Source organism: Pipistrellus kuhlii, unplaced genomic scaffold (assembly GCF_014108245.1).
Source record: "Pipistrellus kuhlii isolate mPipKuh1 unplaced genomic scaffold, mPipKuh1.p scaffold_m20_p_6, whole genome shotgun sequence".
NCBI classification, from domain to species: domain Eukaryota; kingdom Metazoa; phylum Chordata; class Mammalia; order Chiroptera; family Vespertilionidae; genus Pipistrellus; species Pipistrellus kuhlii.
This window is the reverse complement of record NW_023425562.1, coordinates 67858647-67875512: the sequence shown is the minus strand read 5'-3', so window position 1 is coordinate 67875512 and position 16866 is coordinate 67858647. Positions and strand designations below refer to the sequence as shown.

The 16866-nt window shown below is 41.7% G+C and overlaps 1 protein-coding gene across 11 annotated transcripts in view; it reads left to right on the top strand.

The window, feature by feature from the left end:
- Window positions 1-16866, top strand: part of KIF16B (kinesin family member 16B) — a 256668-nt gene that overhangs the window by 24285 nt on the left and 215517 nt on the right. For all 11 annotated transcript variants that reach the window (XM_045574799.1, XM_036417856.2, XM_036417855.2 and 8 more), the window contains exons 2-3: window positions 9231-9300; window positions 11777-11890. In XM_045574799.1, coding sequence (XP_045430755.1) covers window positions 9231-9300; window positions 11777-11890 — 184 coding nt within the window. The remainder of the gene's footprint in view (window positions 1-9230; window positions 9301-11776; window positions 11891-16866) is intronic.

Genomic DNA, 16866 nt, shown 5'->3' with positions numbered 1-16866 from the left:
TCTCTTTACCTGAAATGCTCTCCCCAGATCTTGCCTGGCCCCCTCAGCACTATCCCAGTCAGGTCTTTGCTCCCACATTCCCTGTGGTGAGGTCTTTTGACTAATCATCTCCCTGCCTCTGCCATGGTCACCCTTTCATTTCTTTACTACAGTTAGTAGTATCCAGAATGTTATTGTATTCATTTTTCCTCACCCCCTCACTGAAGTACAGATTCCAGAAGGACTTTGTCTGTATCCTTTACTACTTTCCCCCCTACATTAAGAGCATTATCTGGCATGTCAACAGTACTCACAGACTATTTGTGGATGGAATGAATGCACACATCTTCCCATACAGTGACCCAGGTAAGCATTTGTTAGCCTCGACTAAACCTCTTTAGTGATGACTCTGCACATCTCAAGGCAACTCACTTGTGTTGAGACAGTTCTGATTGTTAGTCTATCTGTACTTCAGCTGGAAACAGAGGAAGTAGCTGCTGCCTTTCTTGCCCATCACACTCTGCTGAGGAGTTGGGATGTTGGCTGCCCTACAGCAGTGGTCAGCAAACTGTGGCTTGTGAGCCACATGCGGCTCTTAGGCCCCTTGAGTCTGGCTCTTCCACAAAATACCACGTATCCTAATTAAGTTAACAATGTACCTATCTATATAGTTTAAGTTTAAAAAATTTGGCTCTCAAAAGAAATTTCAGTCATTGTACTGTTGATGTTTGGCTCTGTTGACTAATGAGTTTGCCGACCACTGCCTTACAGCATGCATTTCAGGAGGGTTAGTGTGGTGGGTCCCATGCCTGCTGCACAGAGCTTTCTTTGTTGAAGCTTGCTGTACACCTGCTGGGGTACTGTGGGCTTGGCCCTCACTACCAGCCTCTTGCCAGGCAGCCCACAGTTCGTGACTGCTCATTGTGGGAGTGTAAAGACCTGGTCATCTGTCCCAACCGGGGCATCTCTGAAGGACTGCAACAGCTCCAGGACTGCCTGCAGGGTCTGCCCAGGCTGTCTTTAGGCCTGCGCTGCAGCTGCCCAGTGCTGCTTCTGCCTCCCCCTCCCTTCAGGTGTTCTCCCATCCCAAGGGCACCTTAATGAGCGCCCTGCATGCTAACCTCCTCCGATTGTCTGCCTCTCTGGGATCCCAACCTTAATAGCTGGCTCTTTGCCTAGTGTTTTAGGTTTATTACACCCTCTCTAGACCAGGGAAGATCGTAAAAGACTCAGCTTAATAGCTCCCTCCTGTTTTCTCAGGGGTCAGCGGAGGATTTCACTTAGCATGGGCACTCCGAGCATCTGAGCCTGACCGCGCTGTTGTCCTTGGCTCACTCATCGTGGCCGCCCACAGGGAATGGAGGGGAGGCCTCACAGACTTCTCACTGGCTGCCTCTCCAGGTTGGCATTTGGATGTATCAGTAGGTCATGGTGCTGCTGGCCTCTCCCAGACGTCTGTGAGGTGAGGCACATTCTGAGGAGCTGAAGGGAAGTCAGGGTGATTGCCTGAAAAACCCACTCTGTAATTTTTTTTTTTCAGTATCTGTCTCCCCTGGGTTTTTTCTCAAAAACTGAGTTGTGGGTTTTATGGATAACACGAGGAGCAACTAAGTGTAGTCAGCAGACCCAGAGTCTTTGAGGGCTTGGAACCAGCCATGAAGGGGATGGGAAACAGGGCTTCAGGAGAACAGCTCTCCCTGAGTTTGTTTCCACTCTTTAACGTAAGTGAGGTGGCATATTTGTGGGCCTCCAGTACTCCACTGGGTGCTGTGGGTGTCATTGAAGACTCAGTCACTCCCTGGGCTTGAGAAATGGAGGTCGATACAAATGCATGTCACGGGAACTGCCCTCTGGGTGCACACCCCTGGGTAAGAGTTGGTGTCCTCCTCCAGGCTAGCAACCAACAGTAAAGGATGAGTATGTCTCATGCAATATTTGGGATATCGTTATACTAACTATTTGTTTATCTGAAATTCAGATTTAATCAGGACGCCTGTTGGGTCTAGCAGATGGACTGAGCAAAACACTGAGCATTGGGGATCAGGGATGCTGCCCAAAAGAGGGGAATCTGGGCTGGCTTTGGATGTTGAGCACCATCTGCAGAGAGGCATTGGGGGAAAAGAGGAGCAGGGGGGCTCGTAGGGGGAGGCACATCAGGCAGCCACCAGGATACGTATATATCTATGGTGGGGCGGTCTTCTGTATGTCTGGGCAGTCAGGAGAGGAGGCTGATAAGCCAGCCCTCATTTTAGATGCCATGTAAGGATGCCGACTCAGCCCTAGAGCACTGAGAAGCCACCCAAAGTTTTAATTTAGGGACTTTGGGTCTTTGAATTAACTAAATTTATTTTAAGTATAAAAGTAATATGAAGTCATGCTACAATAAATTCCAGCAATGAAACATTCACTTCATTTTCTCCCCCCTCCACCCCCCCCAACAAGGTCCAGAGGGGACCAGATGTAACCACGACTAATGCTTCCTCTTCATCCTTTCTGGAATGTTCCGAGATGTTCTGGGCATTGGGAGCATGGATTTGCATGTTCTGCCTCATTGTGTTTATTGCATTATAGACCAGAGCATGGGCAGACTGTTTTGCTACTTGTTCTTTCTCCCACTCAACAATGTTCCTTGGGCTTCTTCCCACATAGTACCTGGTGAGGTCACACGTTCTTTTTTACATCAGAGTTTTTTATTTTTATTTTTGCTGTTGGGTGTCCTGCAATATGAAGTCAGTTAAATATTGGTTCCTCTTATATAAGTATTAAGGTGAATTTGGGGGGAACTGATTGACTTCAGAACTCGGGGTGAATAAACCCATCTCTAGGATCTTCCAAGCGAATGGCTCAGTTAGGAGATTCAGCACCATCCAGGCAGGCTCTTTATTATGGAGTGGCCATGATACCACCAGTGAGCAAGTGGAACCAGTTAGAATTGCTGGATAATTTAAAAACATTTAAAAATATTTGAATTAATATAGGTTTCTCCCCCCCACCCCCCGCCCCAAATAAGCTTTCTCCTACTCACATATCTGAGAGCTAATATATATATTTTTTATCACTTTTTTCTGATTGGATATTTTACATCTTTTTCTTTCCTTCCTACCTCACTCCACCCCAATATTGATCAGTAACTCCGTATACGTACTCCAGCTAGTTCATTTATGGCATCTTATGATCTAGTTTGCAGACCTTTCAAATAAATTACTTATTTGTATGAAGGGACCATAATTGACTTTTCGATTGAGAAACCCAATTCACTAAAGTGGCCAGGGAGAGACATAGTTCATTTGGCTCTATTATCAAATCAATGTTCAAATAGTATTTTAGGATTATTTATTTTCCTCAATATGAGAAAAATGTCAAGATTTATTTCCCATGTTTCTTAAATGTCAAGGGAAATTGACCCGAGCTGGGGAAACTCTCAGTGCCTGATTTTTCACAGTTTTCAGCTGAAGGAATGAGACAGAGCTGAGCAAGATTGCGAATGTTGCCCCCTTGTGCTTGGTGGAGTATGAAGGAATCTGGGTTCTTCCCTTGGTCAGCAAACTGCGGCTTGCAAGCCACATGTGGCTCTTTGGCCCCTTGTGTGGCTCTTCCACAAAATACCATGGCATGGGTAAGTCTGTTTTGAAGAAGTGGCATTAGAAGAAGTTTAAGTTTAAAAAAATCGGCTCTCAAAAGAAATTTCAATCTGTTGTACTGTTGATATTTGGCTCTGTTGACTAGTGAGTTTGCCAACAACTGCTCTAGACTAATTGGAGGGATAACATCAGCAGGAATAAAACCCATATAAGTGGACTAAGTGAGGTAGGCATATGAAGGGTAAGTGCATCACACTAGACCTGAGTCAATCCTTCCTTGACAGTGTGGTTGGGGAGATAATGTAGAGTGTGGGAAAGCAAGAACAAAGGATGCTAGGGGAACTATAAGAGACATGGCATTAAGCAGAAGATGAAGATGGTGAGGAGGAGGCTGGGGTAGAACCATTCATTTAGGCTTTCAGTCAGTCAGTCCATCACATGCAACACCATTTCACGATTACCTCAAAGTTGCAGGTACTATGCCAGGGTCTGGGGATGTAAACCCAAGCTGGCAGAGTTCTTACTCTTGTGGGGTTCCCAGTCTGGTAGATGAGCAAGCAGGTAGGCCATCTAACGAGGGAGTGGGGCAGAGGGCTTGCCATGGTTCTCCTAAGGGTTTGGGGCCTCAGCTGGGTCTGGAGGGATGGCTGGGAGTTGGCCAGGAGAGGAGCTAGTTCAGACACAGTGTTGACCGTCAGATCACAAAGGACTTCGAACACTGCAGAGAATTAGATTTTATTCTGTAGCCTTTGAGAAATCACTGAAGACGTTTCGAGACTGGAAGATTCATGGTAAGAGTGGAGTGTGGATGGGAGGGGGCGAGGCTGGAGGCAGAGAGACTAGGGAAAGGTGATGGTGGCCTGACATGAGACAGTAGCTACCGAGTGGGAAGATGTGGCTGAGGATGGCAAACAGTGGATAGATTGGGCAAGACTAACCGAGAGTTTTGTGGGAGTGAGGGAGTGGAACATAAGGCTGTTGGATGGGCCCTAAGTCACCTGGGATGAAGGAGAGGCTGTGAGCAGGCAATAGTCTCTGGTGAGTCAAGGGGCTGAGCAAGCAGGATTGGTCAGTAGGGTGTGAAGGGAAAGAAGGGCCTGGAGCTTTTCTCCTTCTCTCCCTCTCTGAAATATGTGAAAGTTTGACAGCCTTCCTGCAATCTACAAGAGTTGAATGCACTAAAGGGTAGGTTTCAACATTTAATAACTCCAACCTTCATAACCGCTACGGAGATTACACTGGCTTTTCCATAAGTATTTTGATGAACTAGAGTGAGATTTGCTCTCTATGGCTATAATTCTAGCTAGCATCTTTGTTATAAATATTGTGCTGCTAGGTTATATCTGGATTAAAGATAGATCTTTTTTCTTTGCTTAAGAAGGAAACAGTATGGATAGGACATTGCTATTTGTGAGGTTTCCTTTCTAGAACAGATGGCCTCTATCTAATCTTGATGGCCTGGGATTACTTTTAAAATGACTTCAAGCTGTTTGTTAGCAGAGGACACTGATACTGGAAAGGGCTGGAAGCTGTCAGCAGGGTGGAGTGGTGAGAATGGGAGAGCCTGGATGTGATGGCACTCGGGTGACTACTTCGATCCGATATATCTAGCATTTGTTACTCTTGGTCAGAAGCTAACATACAATTTAAGAGCAAAGGGTGAAAACAGTATCTGCTGACTTAGGCTGTATGCATATTCTCCCATGCAATTTAAAAAGTAACTTTAAAGGTCAAAGTACAAAGTTGGTGAGTTTCCCAGTGTACAAAGTACAAACATTGTGGAGCTGACTTCATGAGAGTAAATGCAACACCAGTTATCACTCTGTCATATTAATGCAACGTCAGAGCAGTGCTTTTCACACCCGTGCTCATTGGAATCTGCTGGGACTCTTGTTACCGTGCAGGTCCCCTCCCATGCAGTAGGTGTGAGGTGGGGCCTGAGATCCCTCATTTCTAACAGGTTCCCCCGGGCCGATGCTGCTGCTGCTGGACTACTTTTTGACTAATAAGTGTCTGAGCTGGGGTGCCTATCTTTTGGGGCACAGAGATATTATTATTGAGAAAGAGAAAAACTAGGGATTCTCAAGGACAGTGAACTCGTCACCATCCCCTTCCCTACCACCACACCTGAATCATAGTGTCAAGGAGGCGGTAAAACCTTTAAAACCCTCCTCGCATCTCTGGTTTTGATTTCAGGGATGGGAATAGAAAGATGCTCTCATTATATAATGGTCTGTCAGTCAGTATCTTTCCTAGTTTTATTTATTTTATTTTTTTTATTTTTATTTTTTTTATAGAATGGATGTTACTTTAAAGCTAGGAAAGTGCTTTTGTGCTGACCTACAGGTTAGAATAAATGATAGCATGGAAAGCCTTGTAAGGCTCTGAGCTGGGCTTTATAAGTATAAGGCTCTGAGCTAGAGCTTTCTTAACCTCTGGCTTCCAACCCAGGCAGCAGGCATGGTAGCAGCGGCATTGTTTCCTGTTATAAATAAGAGTTGACAAGTGGTCACCCATCAGGATTACTTCTAATCTTAGATCCCTGGATAATTCTGTACCTCTACAGGTTCTGTACCTCCACAATTCTGTACCTCCACAGGTTCTGAACCTCCATAGTGGTTTTGAAATGAGAGATCTAGACAAGTTAGGTTAGCATGTGGCCGATAAATAAATGACTCATGTAGGAATGGGAAGAATTTAGATGTGGCTGGCTTAGTATTAACCTCACCCATGCATTTCTCTTGCTGGGCAGGATATACTTTCAGCAGTGGAATGCTGCAGGAAAGGAGATAGTCTGTGAAATATTTGCTTATCATGGGGTGTTCCTGGGGGGCAGGAGTGGAAGGAAGCACCTTGCACATGGGAGGGGTTTCTCTTGTATGTCTTTAAGCCATTATTGGCTTCATATAGCCACCCTTCGTCACACTGGATTGGAAAAGCCAAATGGGTTCTCTGTGAACCACTGTAGTTTCTGAGCGGTGTTTTCAACATGTTCTATGCCTGTTCATCTGGAGGTGGCCAGATGCCACCAGCACCTGTTTCCTCTAGCCCTGGGTCATTTGGAAGTAAATCCCAGACATCATATCATTTTTATTTGTAAATATTTCAGTAATCTCTAAAAGATTAAGACTTTAAAGAAATCATCATATTTAAAATAGTAATAATAATTCCCTAATATCATCAAATATCTGGTCAGTGTTAACATTCTCTACATATAATTTCAAACACCCTTTTCTGTTTGAATTGAGATTCAATCTTTTTAAATAGATTACTATTCCATCTTTATATTCCTTGCAACTTGTTATTGTTGTTGAGTAAATGAGTTCATTTATCTGTCAGCTTTCTCAGGAGCTGGGTTGTGCTGATTGCCCTCTGGCACCCTGCCCCTGAATTTCCTGGTGGTTCCTGAGGGAGGAGACTCTGAGCAGGAGTGCTGGTCCTTTAGTCAGCATGCACAGCATGTCTAATTGTTTCCTAGAGAGTGCAGTTAGCAGCCATTGATGGTCACTCCCCTGTGCCATTAATTCACCAGGGGTTGCAAGATGGTGAGATTCCAGTGTTTTCATTCCATCGTCATTTATTAGCTGGAAATCTTGAAAAAAGGAACTTCTCCTCAACAATTATAACAATTGTTTGGTTACTCTGGCATGCAGTTTGTTAGGAAATGCCAGAGAAATGCTGGGTCCTTTCCCTTTATCTTCTAGCTTTTAAAATAATGAGGTGATTCTTTTGATCCTCCAAAGCGGACCATTTCATTTTTATTTCTCAATTATGACTTCATGAACTTATGCATATTCTGTGTCTTTCTTTTGCAGTTATTCTTCTTGCCACTCAACTTTGGCCAGTAGGAACTTACTAAGTTTGACTCCAGGGTCTTTTCAACATGGCCTTTGTATCAGTTAGCTCTTACTGTGTAACAAACTACCCCAAATGTAGGGGCTTAATTGCACTCTAAGGTGCCAGCCTGCTCCACAGCCACCTCTGGGTGTGGCTGGGGTAGAGCCCTTGCACACTCACCACATGGCTGCTGGCAACCCTCAGTTCCTCAGTACACAGGCAGCGGACCTTCCCCACAGTCAGGGCTCTATCAGTTTTAGATAAAGTTCTTGCTAGTTTCTTTCCATTCAGATTTAGCATAGGATTAGGGAGTTTTTATTTAACTTTATGAATATTATGTTTGTATCTCTTTCTTTCTCAGTCGCACTGACATAATTACTCATTTATTATCTCATAATACACAAACAAACAAATCTCAGAATGATGATACTTACTTCCTCACCAAAAGTATGATTACTGAAAATGCTTTAATTTTTTTTATAGTTCTTTATCTCCTTTTGCTATGTTCCACTACATTCTCCAGTCAAATTCCTCCATACAATCATAATTAAAATTGTTTCCTACTGTGCAGTGCACAGTTAGGTTTATTTGCTTCAACTTATAAGTTTCCATTTTAGGTTATTTTAAAATACAACTTTGGGAAGCATTTTTCTCAGTCTGTTGAGATCTTGCTTCCTGGCATATCTTCTGTTTGGCTCAAATAAACTCTAATAAACCCTTATAATTTTTTTTAAATGTATAAGATTTCATTTTACCTTTGCCATTCTAAAGATGATTTAGAGATAAAGGTATATTTTTGTTATTGTTGTTTTAGAAATCTAGCTTTTATCACTGCTTCCTCCACTACATTTTATTCTTTTCCCATAGGTAGCTTTTATTAAAACGTTTTTTATTAATTTATTGATTTTTGGAGAGAAAGAGATGAAGAGAAGAAGGGAGAGGGAGACGGAGAAGGAGAGGAAAGGAGGGAAGGGGGGAGAGAGAGAGAGAGAGAGAGAGAGAGAGAGAGATTTTTATTGTTCCACATTTATGCATTCATTTTTGATTCTTGTATGTGCCCTGACTGGGGATCAAACCTGCAACCTTGGCATATCAGGACAATGCTCCAGCCAGTTGAACTACCTGGCCAGGGCTTCATAGGTAGCTTTTTGAAAAATAATTAGATTAACCTTATTATCTTTAAATATAAACGGTAGTATCCTTGTATGTTTTTCTCCCCCTTGCATTTCCTACTCAGCAATAAGTTAATTCTGGCTTTCACTCCATCGCTGTGTATAGAGCTCTTTGTTTTTCAATGATGTAACACTGTGTTGTATAGATGTGGGCATTTATTCTAGGGAACTATACTTTTTCAGGCATTCTGTTGACTTCCCCTCTGAATGAATATAGAAAAAAGGTGGAAAGTAGGGGCAGTGCCCTGGCTGATTCTAGAAGTAGCACCTGGCTGTGACCACTTACTCCATTTTCTTCTTAGCTCTCATCTTGGGTGCAGGGATAAAGTGCCTTTCTTTTTATATCCAGTTGAGTGGGCTGCTTTTTTCATGATTCACAGGTCTCTCTAGTTTCTGTCATCTCATTTTCTCTCCTTCTAACTTACAGTTTGACGTTTTCCTAGGTTTGAACAACTCGTTGTCAGTCTTAGTTTTTGATGGTGGTATGATATCTGTTTTGTATGTCTTCATGTTTATATTTGTAAGGATCCAGGAAGAGTGGTTTCAGTGATTGTGCTTCAGATGCCATTTAAAAACAAACTCCTATGTGTAAAAAGTAACACAGTTTGTTTTTTTTAACAATCTTTTTTCTCCTAACCAAACTGAATATTTTGTGTTGTAGGGAAAAGGACTTGGAAGCCAAATTCATTATACAAATGGAGAAAAGCAAAACAACAATCACAAACTTAAAGGCAAGTAGCAACCTGCCCTTGCTCCCGTTCCATGAGCCCCCATGTCTGTTATAGTGACTTGTGGATACATAAGACACTTCTGCCATTTCCGCACTCCTTTCTCAGTTCACTTAGGCATGTCAACTTGATCTTGGCTTTGGGCTCCAATGCTGAAGCAAGAGGATTGATCCCGTTTCCTCTCCCATCCCTGGTTTCCTTTGATCTGAAAGCCAGACCAAGCTCTCATTCTGGAATGTGAGCTCCTTGGCTTAGTTTAGAGGCTGGCGTTTTTATTCTGTATCCTGTGGTGGATCCTTAGCCTGGCCATTGGCTACGTTTTGTGAATTATTAAATAAGCTTTGGTCCTTCATTTGTTTTTATGTATAATGAAAAAAAAAGATGTTTATAAACTTTGCAAGAGGAGCTGGTATTATTCAAAATTTAGGGGATGAAAGATAAAAACACTGATTTTCCCCCCCTGAAAAACGATTGAAAAAATAATTTTCTAAGATGACAAGTTCTTCCTCTTGCACTTAAAATGTCCTGTTCAGCAAAAACCAGTTTGGCTCAGTGGATAGAGCGTCAACCTATGGACTGAAAGGTCCCAGGTTTAATTCCCGTCAAGGGCATGTACCTTGGTTGCGGGCACATCAGTAGTAGAGGGTGTGCAGGAGGCAGCTGGTCGATGTTCCTTTCTCATCGATGTTTCTAACTCTCTATCCCTCTCCCTTCCTCTCTGTAAAAAATCAATAGAATATATTAAAAAAAATATCCTGTTCTTTTCTTTGATCAGTGAATTTGTCAAGTCCTTGAGTACTTTTTACTTAGGAGGGGACATAAGGGTGTGATATTAATAATAAGTTAGGAGCTTTATAGATTTATCCCCTTCCTCCTTAGATACTCGTGGTAAACTTGCAGGGTTGCGTTTTTGAGGCCTGTTGCTCAATGGTCAAGTTCAGGTCAGTTTCAGGTTGGATTTCTCTTAATTTGTGGCTCTAGGGACTGGACACTTTGAAATCTGATTTCAAAGTGGTGCAACTTGCTCTCTGATAGGAACTAGGGAATGCTCCTGTCTTCTACTGGGCCATGCCCCAGATAATTTGATAGGCCTCCTTTGAAGCTCTGGTGTCCCTTTGCCTGAGGCATTCTCCTCTGGAATGCCTTTCTTCCTCCATTGACCTGAGTCCTTGTACCTTCTAGCTCTGTTTGGCTCACAGTGAGCTTTCCCTCCTTTGACCTCCCACATCTTCTCAGTTTCTGCCAGTCACCACTCCTCCTTTCCCTGCTGCTAGTTATCTTTGCTTGGCTTTGCTTCATGTATCTTTGTATATTCACAGTGCTGTGGTAAAAGTTTAATCATTGAAAAATTGCAGTTACTGAAACAAAGTGAGAGGCCTCCTTTCTTTGTGCATAGTGGTCTATTTTCCTTGATTACTCTGTTGCTTTTTCCAGATTATAAGCATTTCCTCAATTGATGTAATCAGAACATATGCCCAGACTTTTAACATTTTAACATTTTAATAATAAGAACCTTGACAATTTTTCTTTAAAAAATTTTAAAGTATATTTTATTGATTTTTTTTTTATTTTATTTTATTTTTTTTATTTTTTTTTATTTTTTTTTTACAGAGAGGAAGGGAGAGGGATAGAGAGTTAGAAACATCAAGGAGAGAGAAACATCAATCAGCTGCCTCCTGCACATCCTCTACCGGAGATGTGCCCACAACCAAGGTACATGCCCTTGACCAGAATCGAACCCGGGACCTTTCAGTCCGCAGGCCTATGCTCTATCCACTGAGCCAAACCGGTTCCGGTGACAATTTTTTTTTTATAGTGTCTGAATTATGTTGGAAACATATGATGCTCATTGAATTTATACAGCATGTGCCCTGGAAGCTGTGTGAGGCTTTAGTATCATATAAAGATTTTTAAACTTGAATTTTGGTTCACTTTAGGTATGGACCAAGGTAGACAAGATATATGCAAATGTTTGCAATGATATGATATATCTTGGAAAGTCTAGGCTCTCAGAGATGGGAATGCCCAAGGGATGCTTCATGGAAGAGGAAGCCTCTGATCTGGAGTTCTCAGTGGGGCCACAAAATCACACAACTCTAGGGAACTCCAGTCCCATCAGGATGATGTGAATAGCACCCCCTGGAGTTATGCCTCCCCATGAGGCTGGTGGTTTCTGGTAGAGGGAACAGTGGAAAGCACTGAGGATGGGATAAAATAGAGTCTGGCTGGAGTGTTGGCTTCATATAAAGTAATCATGGTAAAACATCCAGGGAAGTAGCCTTGGGTCATATCATAGACTGACTCTGGATTTATTTCCATTTGGTGGGGGTGGGTAGCTCCTAGTCAGGAGGAATTAAATGCTTCTTAGGATGTAAATATGAGAAATGGTGATCATTGTATATTTTTTACAAAGAAAAAAATTTAGGTAATTTGTCAACTGACAGTGCTCTTCTTATATTATTATCATATATCTCTCTAGATACCTGAAGGAGGGTCTGGGGACTCAGGGAGAGAACGGACCAAGACCTTCACTTATGACTTTTCTTTTTATTCTGCTGATACAAAAAGTCCAGATTATGTTTCACAAGAAATGGTAAGATATTTTCAGAATCTTTATTTTGGTTTATTTTTCATACCAAGAAAAACCTGCCTATCCTACACTCCTTAAAACATCTAATTTTTGAAAAAGAAAATTTATATAAAATTGGTCATTGCTTTTTGGTTGTTATATATCTTAGGCCTGAGAATTCAATCCCTAAAGGACTTATTTATTTATTTATTTAATCTAAGCATGATGATCATAACTTTTGTTTCAAAACAAGGATAAAAATTTCATTGTGTAGTAATTCATGTGATAGCATCTTGTCTGTTTTTTTTTTTTTTTTTTTTTTTTTTTTTTGCAATTTGATGTGTACATATACCTGAATCATGGGCCTTGCCTGGGAGCATATCAGAAATGCAGAATATTGGGACCTATCTCAGACCTCTGAATCCAAAATTACATTTTTGAGCATAATACCCAAGTTATTTACACACACCTTAACATTTAAGAAATTGAGTTGGTTTACAAATGGATTGTGGAAGGGATTGGCTTTCTGAGGCAATGTAAATGTTAGAGGAAGATAGGTTGTGAACGTAGATAAGTTGTTCAAAGGAGAGGACTGGAGTGATTGTATCCAGAAGATGTCGATTCAGCATCAGGGAGATATGGAAAGGACAATGAGAATGGGAGCTGTAAAGAGAGATGAAGTGCCTGATATGAAAGAGGTGCCAGAAGAGGAAAGATGAGCCAATGCTGCCTGAGTTTGTATTGGTGTCAGAAACTGCTTGGTGCTCAAGTACACTGTCTTATTTAATCTTCACAAGAACCAAATGAGGTAAGCGGTAGCTCCATTTTTCTTTTTTGAAGAGACCCAGTGAGCTCAAATAACTTGCTGGAGCCCACAGGCTGAATCGCCTTGACAATAGTAGAGCTGAGATCTTGGGCTGGTGTATAGGGGATAAGAGAAAAGGGGATTGGTGTACTCTAAATGACAGATGGTCCGGGCAGCCCTGTTGAATGAATAAAATAATGAGTGAGTGAGTGACAGTAACTTTGGTGTTTAGGTCCTCGGATTAATCAGTTGTTGGTAGCTAGGAGTCTGGTGAGGAATTAAATGTTATAGATATTGGAATCCAGATTTTGGCTTTAACAGAGCAATGGGAATGAAGTGACTGGTATGAGGGAATTTGTTAAGGGAAATAGTTTATTCTATAGTCTTAAGAATGTCTTCAACAGAGGATGAATGAAGAGCCATGAAGGTCTCCACTCCTAACTTACCTAATGAGCAGCTGTATATCCCTGTTATTTAACTTGAATTTGAGGCCTTGTAGGTACAGAGAATAGAGTGGTGTGTGACTCCATGCCTGGCACACTGGAGACATTCAGTAAACAGTTGCTGACTGAAAGAACTCGTTTGCAGATGGTGGTTAAACTACAGAAACATATGACATTTTCGTGTTCCTCAAGAGTTAATATTGATGGTTTACTCTTTTGCGAGATAAGAATAAATGCCCAGAATTTTATTATATTTTATTTTTTTATTTTTATTTTTTAAATATATTTTATTGATTTTTTACAGAGAGGAAGGGGAGAGATAGAGAGCTAGAAACGTCAATGAGAGAGAAACATCGACCAGCTGCCTCCTGCACACCCCCTACTGGGGATGTGCCCACAACCAATGTACATGCCCTTGACCGGAATCGAACCTGGGACCTTCCAGTCCGCAGGCCGACGCTCTACCGCTGAGCCAAACCGGCTTCGGCAAATGCCCAGAATTTTAAAATACAGTTTTAGATTGTGAAAGCTTTCAGCTGATAAGGATAATTTTCATGGTTCAGGTGTGTGTGCAATGTTCTTCTCATATGCTTTGAGTTCTTCAACTCTCTGAAATAATCTGAGATTGTTCCATTACATTATAAAACTAAAAAAGCCTTGAAATATGGTAGTAAATACTATTTTCTAGTATAACCAGGTGTTTATAAAACCAGCATAGATGTAGGAAAATACCTATTTTTTAAGAACTCTATTAACAAATGGTAATCTTCCCTTATACCTATTTTTTGTTTCTTTTGTTAATCCTCACCAGAGGGTAATTTTTCATTGGATTTTTTATGAGAGAGTAAAAGGCAGGGAGGGAGGGAAGGAAAGAGAGAGGAAGAGAAAGAAATAAGCATTGTTGTGAAAGAGACACATCAATTGGTTGCCTTCCTCAGGCACCCTGATCAGGGCTGGGAATCGACCTACAACCCAGATATATGCCCTTGACAGAATCAATCCTGTGACCCTTTGGATGCAAGGGCCTACACTCTAAGCCACATGTGTCAAACACAAGGCCCGAGGGCCAAATCCGTCCCGCCAGGCCTTGCAATGTGGCCCGCACCGCGCTGTCATCACTGCACTCCACTGCGTTTCCATCACAATGACAGTTTATGACTGTTCAGTAAACCATTCGGCCCGCGATTTAGGCTGGATTTTAGATTTTGGCCCCTTCTCTGATTGAGTTCGACACCCCTACTCTAAGCACTGAACACACTGGCCAGGGCCTTCATACCTAATTTTAATAGCTGCTGTTCTAAAAGTGGCTTCAATGTCAAATATTGACTGAAGTTATCATGCCGCCATACTTGGCATAGGAATTGAGCTGACAGGTTGTATTCTTTCTATAAACAGGGGAAGATACCAACTTAGCATGATGTTTATCATCTTAATCTTCTTCCTTTCCCTTTTTCCTCCTCCTTTCTCTTCTTTTTCTTCTCCTCCTTTTTTTCTTCCCCTTCCTCCTCCTCCTTTTTGTTCCTCTTCTCTTCCCTCTCTTCCTCCTCCTTTTTAAAAAAAATTTTTTTTAATATAAAGGTATTTTGAAAGGTTTATAAGATTTGAAAGGTTTATACTACTCATCCATAAGACTAGATGAAATACTGCCAATTGTGACAACATGGATGGATCTTGAGAATATCATGCTAAGTGAAATAAGTCAGATAGGAAAAGTAAAGAACCATATGATTTATTAATATGTGGAATATAAAATTGAATGCAACAAATGAAAAACAAGAAAAACAAACAAAAACTCATTGACACAGATAACAGTATGGTGGTTACCAGAGGGAAGGGGGTTAGGCGTTAGTAAAGGGTATTGAGGTTCAAATATATGGTGATGGAAAAAGATTTGACTTTGGGTAGTAACCACACAATGTAATATACAAATGATGTCTCATAAAATTATACATTTGAAACCTATGTAATTTTATTAACAAATGTCACCCCAACAAATTTAATTAAAGAAAAAAAAAAAAAGACATCTCGCCCTGGCCCAGTGACTCAGTTGATTGGACATTGTCCAGTACACCAAAAGGACACAGGCTTAGTTCCTGGTCAGGGCACCTACCTCGGTTGTGGTTGATCCCTGGTCAGGGCACAAATGGAGATAATCAATTGATGATTCTCACATTGATGTTTGTTTTCCTTTCCCTTCCTCTTTCACTAAAAGCAGTAAAAACATACCCTTAGGTGAAGATTAAAAACAATAAAATAAAATTTAAAAAGACATCTTGAAAAAATATATTATGCAACTTACTCTGGCTCAAGTCAAGTTTCCTAATGTTAATCAAATACCAAGATGACCAAATTCATTTTAGATTCAGGAAAAAAATAAATAAATCAGTGAGCTATTTAAAGCTAAACTCGTGTAAATTAAAGTCCATTAAATAAGGTCTTATTTTCTTAATGATTCTTCAAAAACTCCTGAGGGAGGCTTTGATCTCACACAACCTGTTCCTTGTTTCACCTCTGGAGAAACTTGAAACCTAAAATCTCCCAGTTGGTAAGCTGGGTGGAAGTCTTTTTAACAGTGCCCTCTTGTGGGCAATGCCCCTAAAGTCAGGTCCTGTGATAAATTGGGTTACTCTGGAAATCAGCTATCCATATACAGTCTACTCAGTCAAGGAGCAAGGTGGCCTTTGGATAACCTGGCCAAGTGAGGCTCTCAGAGGGGTTGATGCCAGTAGTGAAAGCAGTCTCTTAAAGCAGCCCTTCCCTCCCTACCCTGTGTGGTAGATGATGGTAAATAACTCCTTTGTGGGAGCTGTGATGGGTCCCTCTTCTCCTTGCCTAGGACCTGGGAGGTGTGAGCAGTGTCTGGCTGCTTCTCCAGGTCCCAACCCAACTTTGGAGAGGTTACTTGAGACTAAGCCAGGCCTGGGTCTCAGTTCCTCCATATCTGCACTGTGTAGGCTCGTTTTACAGCCATGTCCACCAGCTCCAACCCCACCGGCTGTCGGAGAATCCCAGCTGAGTTAGCTTTGGGGAAAATAAAGTAGAAGCAGAATGGTGGGTGTGGATTTTAACCCTTGGGAAGAATTTCATTTGGATAACTTAAGTTTGGTTTAAACATGATATTTTCCATGACTTAGTTTTAGCCCAGGCAAAAGTTACGAGAGGAGCTCCTTCCTTTATCCTTTGGGAACTTACGGAAGGTTGTTCTTCCTATCCATTGGCACTCTATGAAATGATAAAGATGATGCATTCCTTTTGTTTAATCAGACAGAATTGAAGAAAGATTGAGTTTCCCCTCATATTCCATATATCATGGTGAAAGCCAGTGGGGGTCTGGAGCCCTGAGTCTCCGTGAGATTCCTGGCTTCTACTTCTTCACAGAAGTTGGGTGGTGGTGGTGGAGGTGGAGGAGGAGGAGAATGGGGGAAGGCATCTTTCCAGGTAGGATAGTGTGGTTGGTGTCCAGGGTATGGGAAGAGGATCCATAGCTATGAGGCCTTTAGATGCAGAGGCTTTTATGTTAGAAGGTCCAGGTGGCAAATCCTAACTCTGCCACTCACTCTGCACACCCAGTGACCTAACCTCTGCCCCTGAAAAATCGATCTAGCCACATTATTCACCCTGTAGCGTTTTTATGAGGCCGAATACATGAGCACAGTGTGCGCTGCTATTACAGTTGAGAGTTGAGTGAGTCATCAGAATTTGAAAATAATAACAGAAAACATCAGTTCCTAAAAGCTGAAATGGAAAGCATG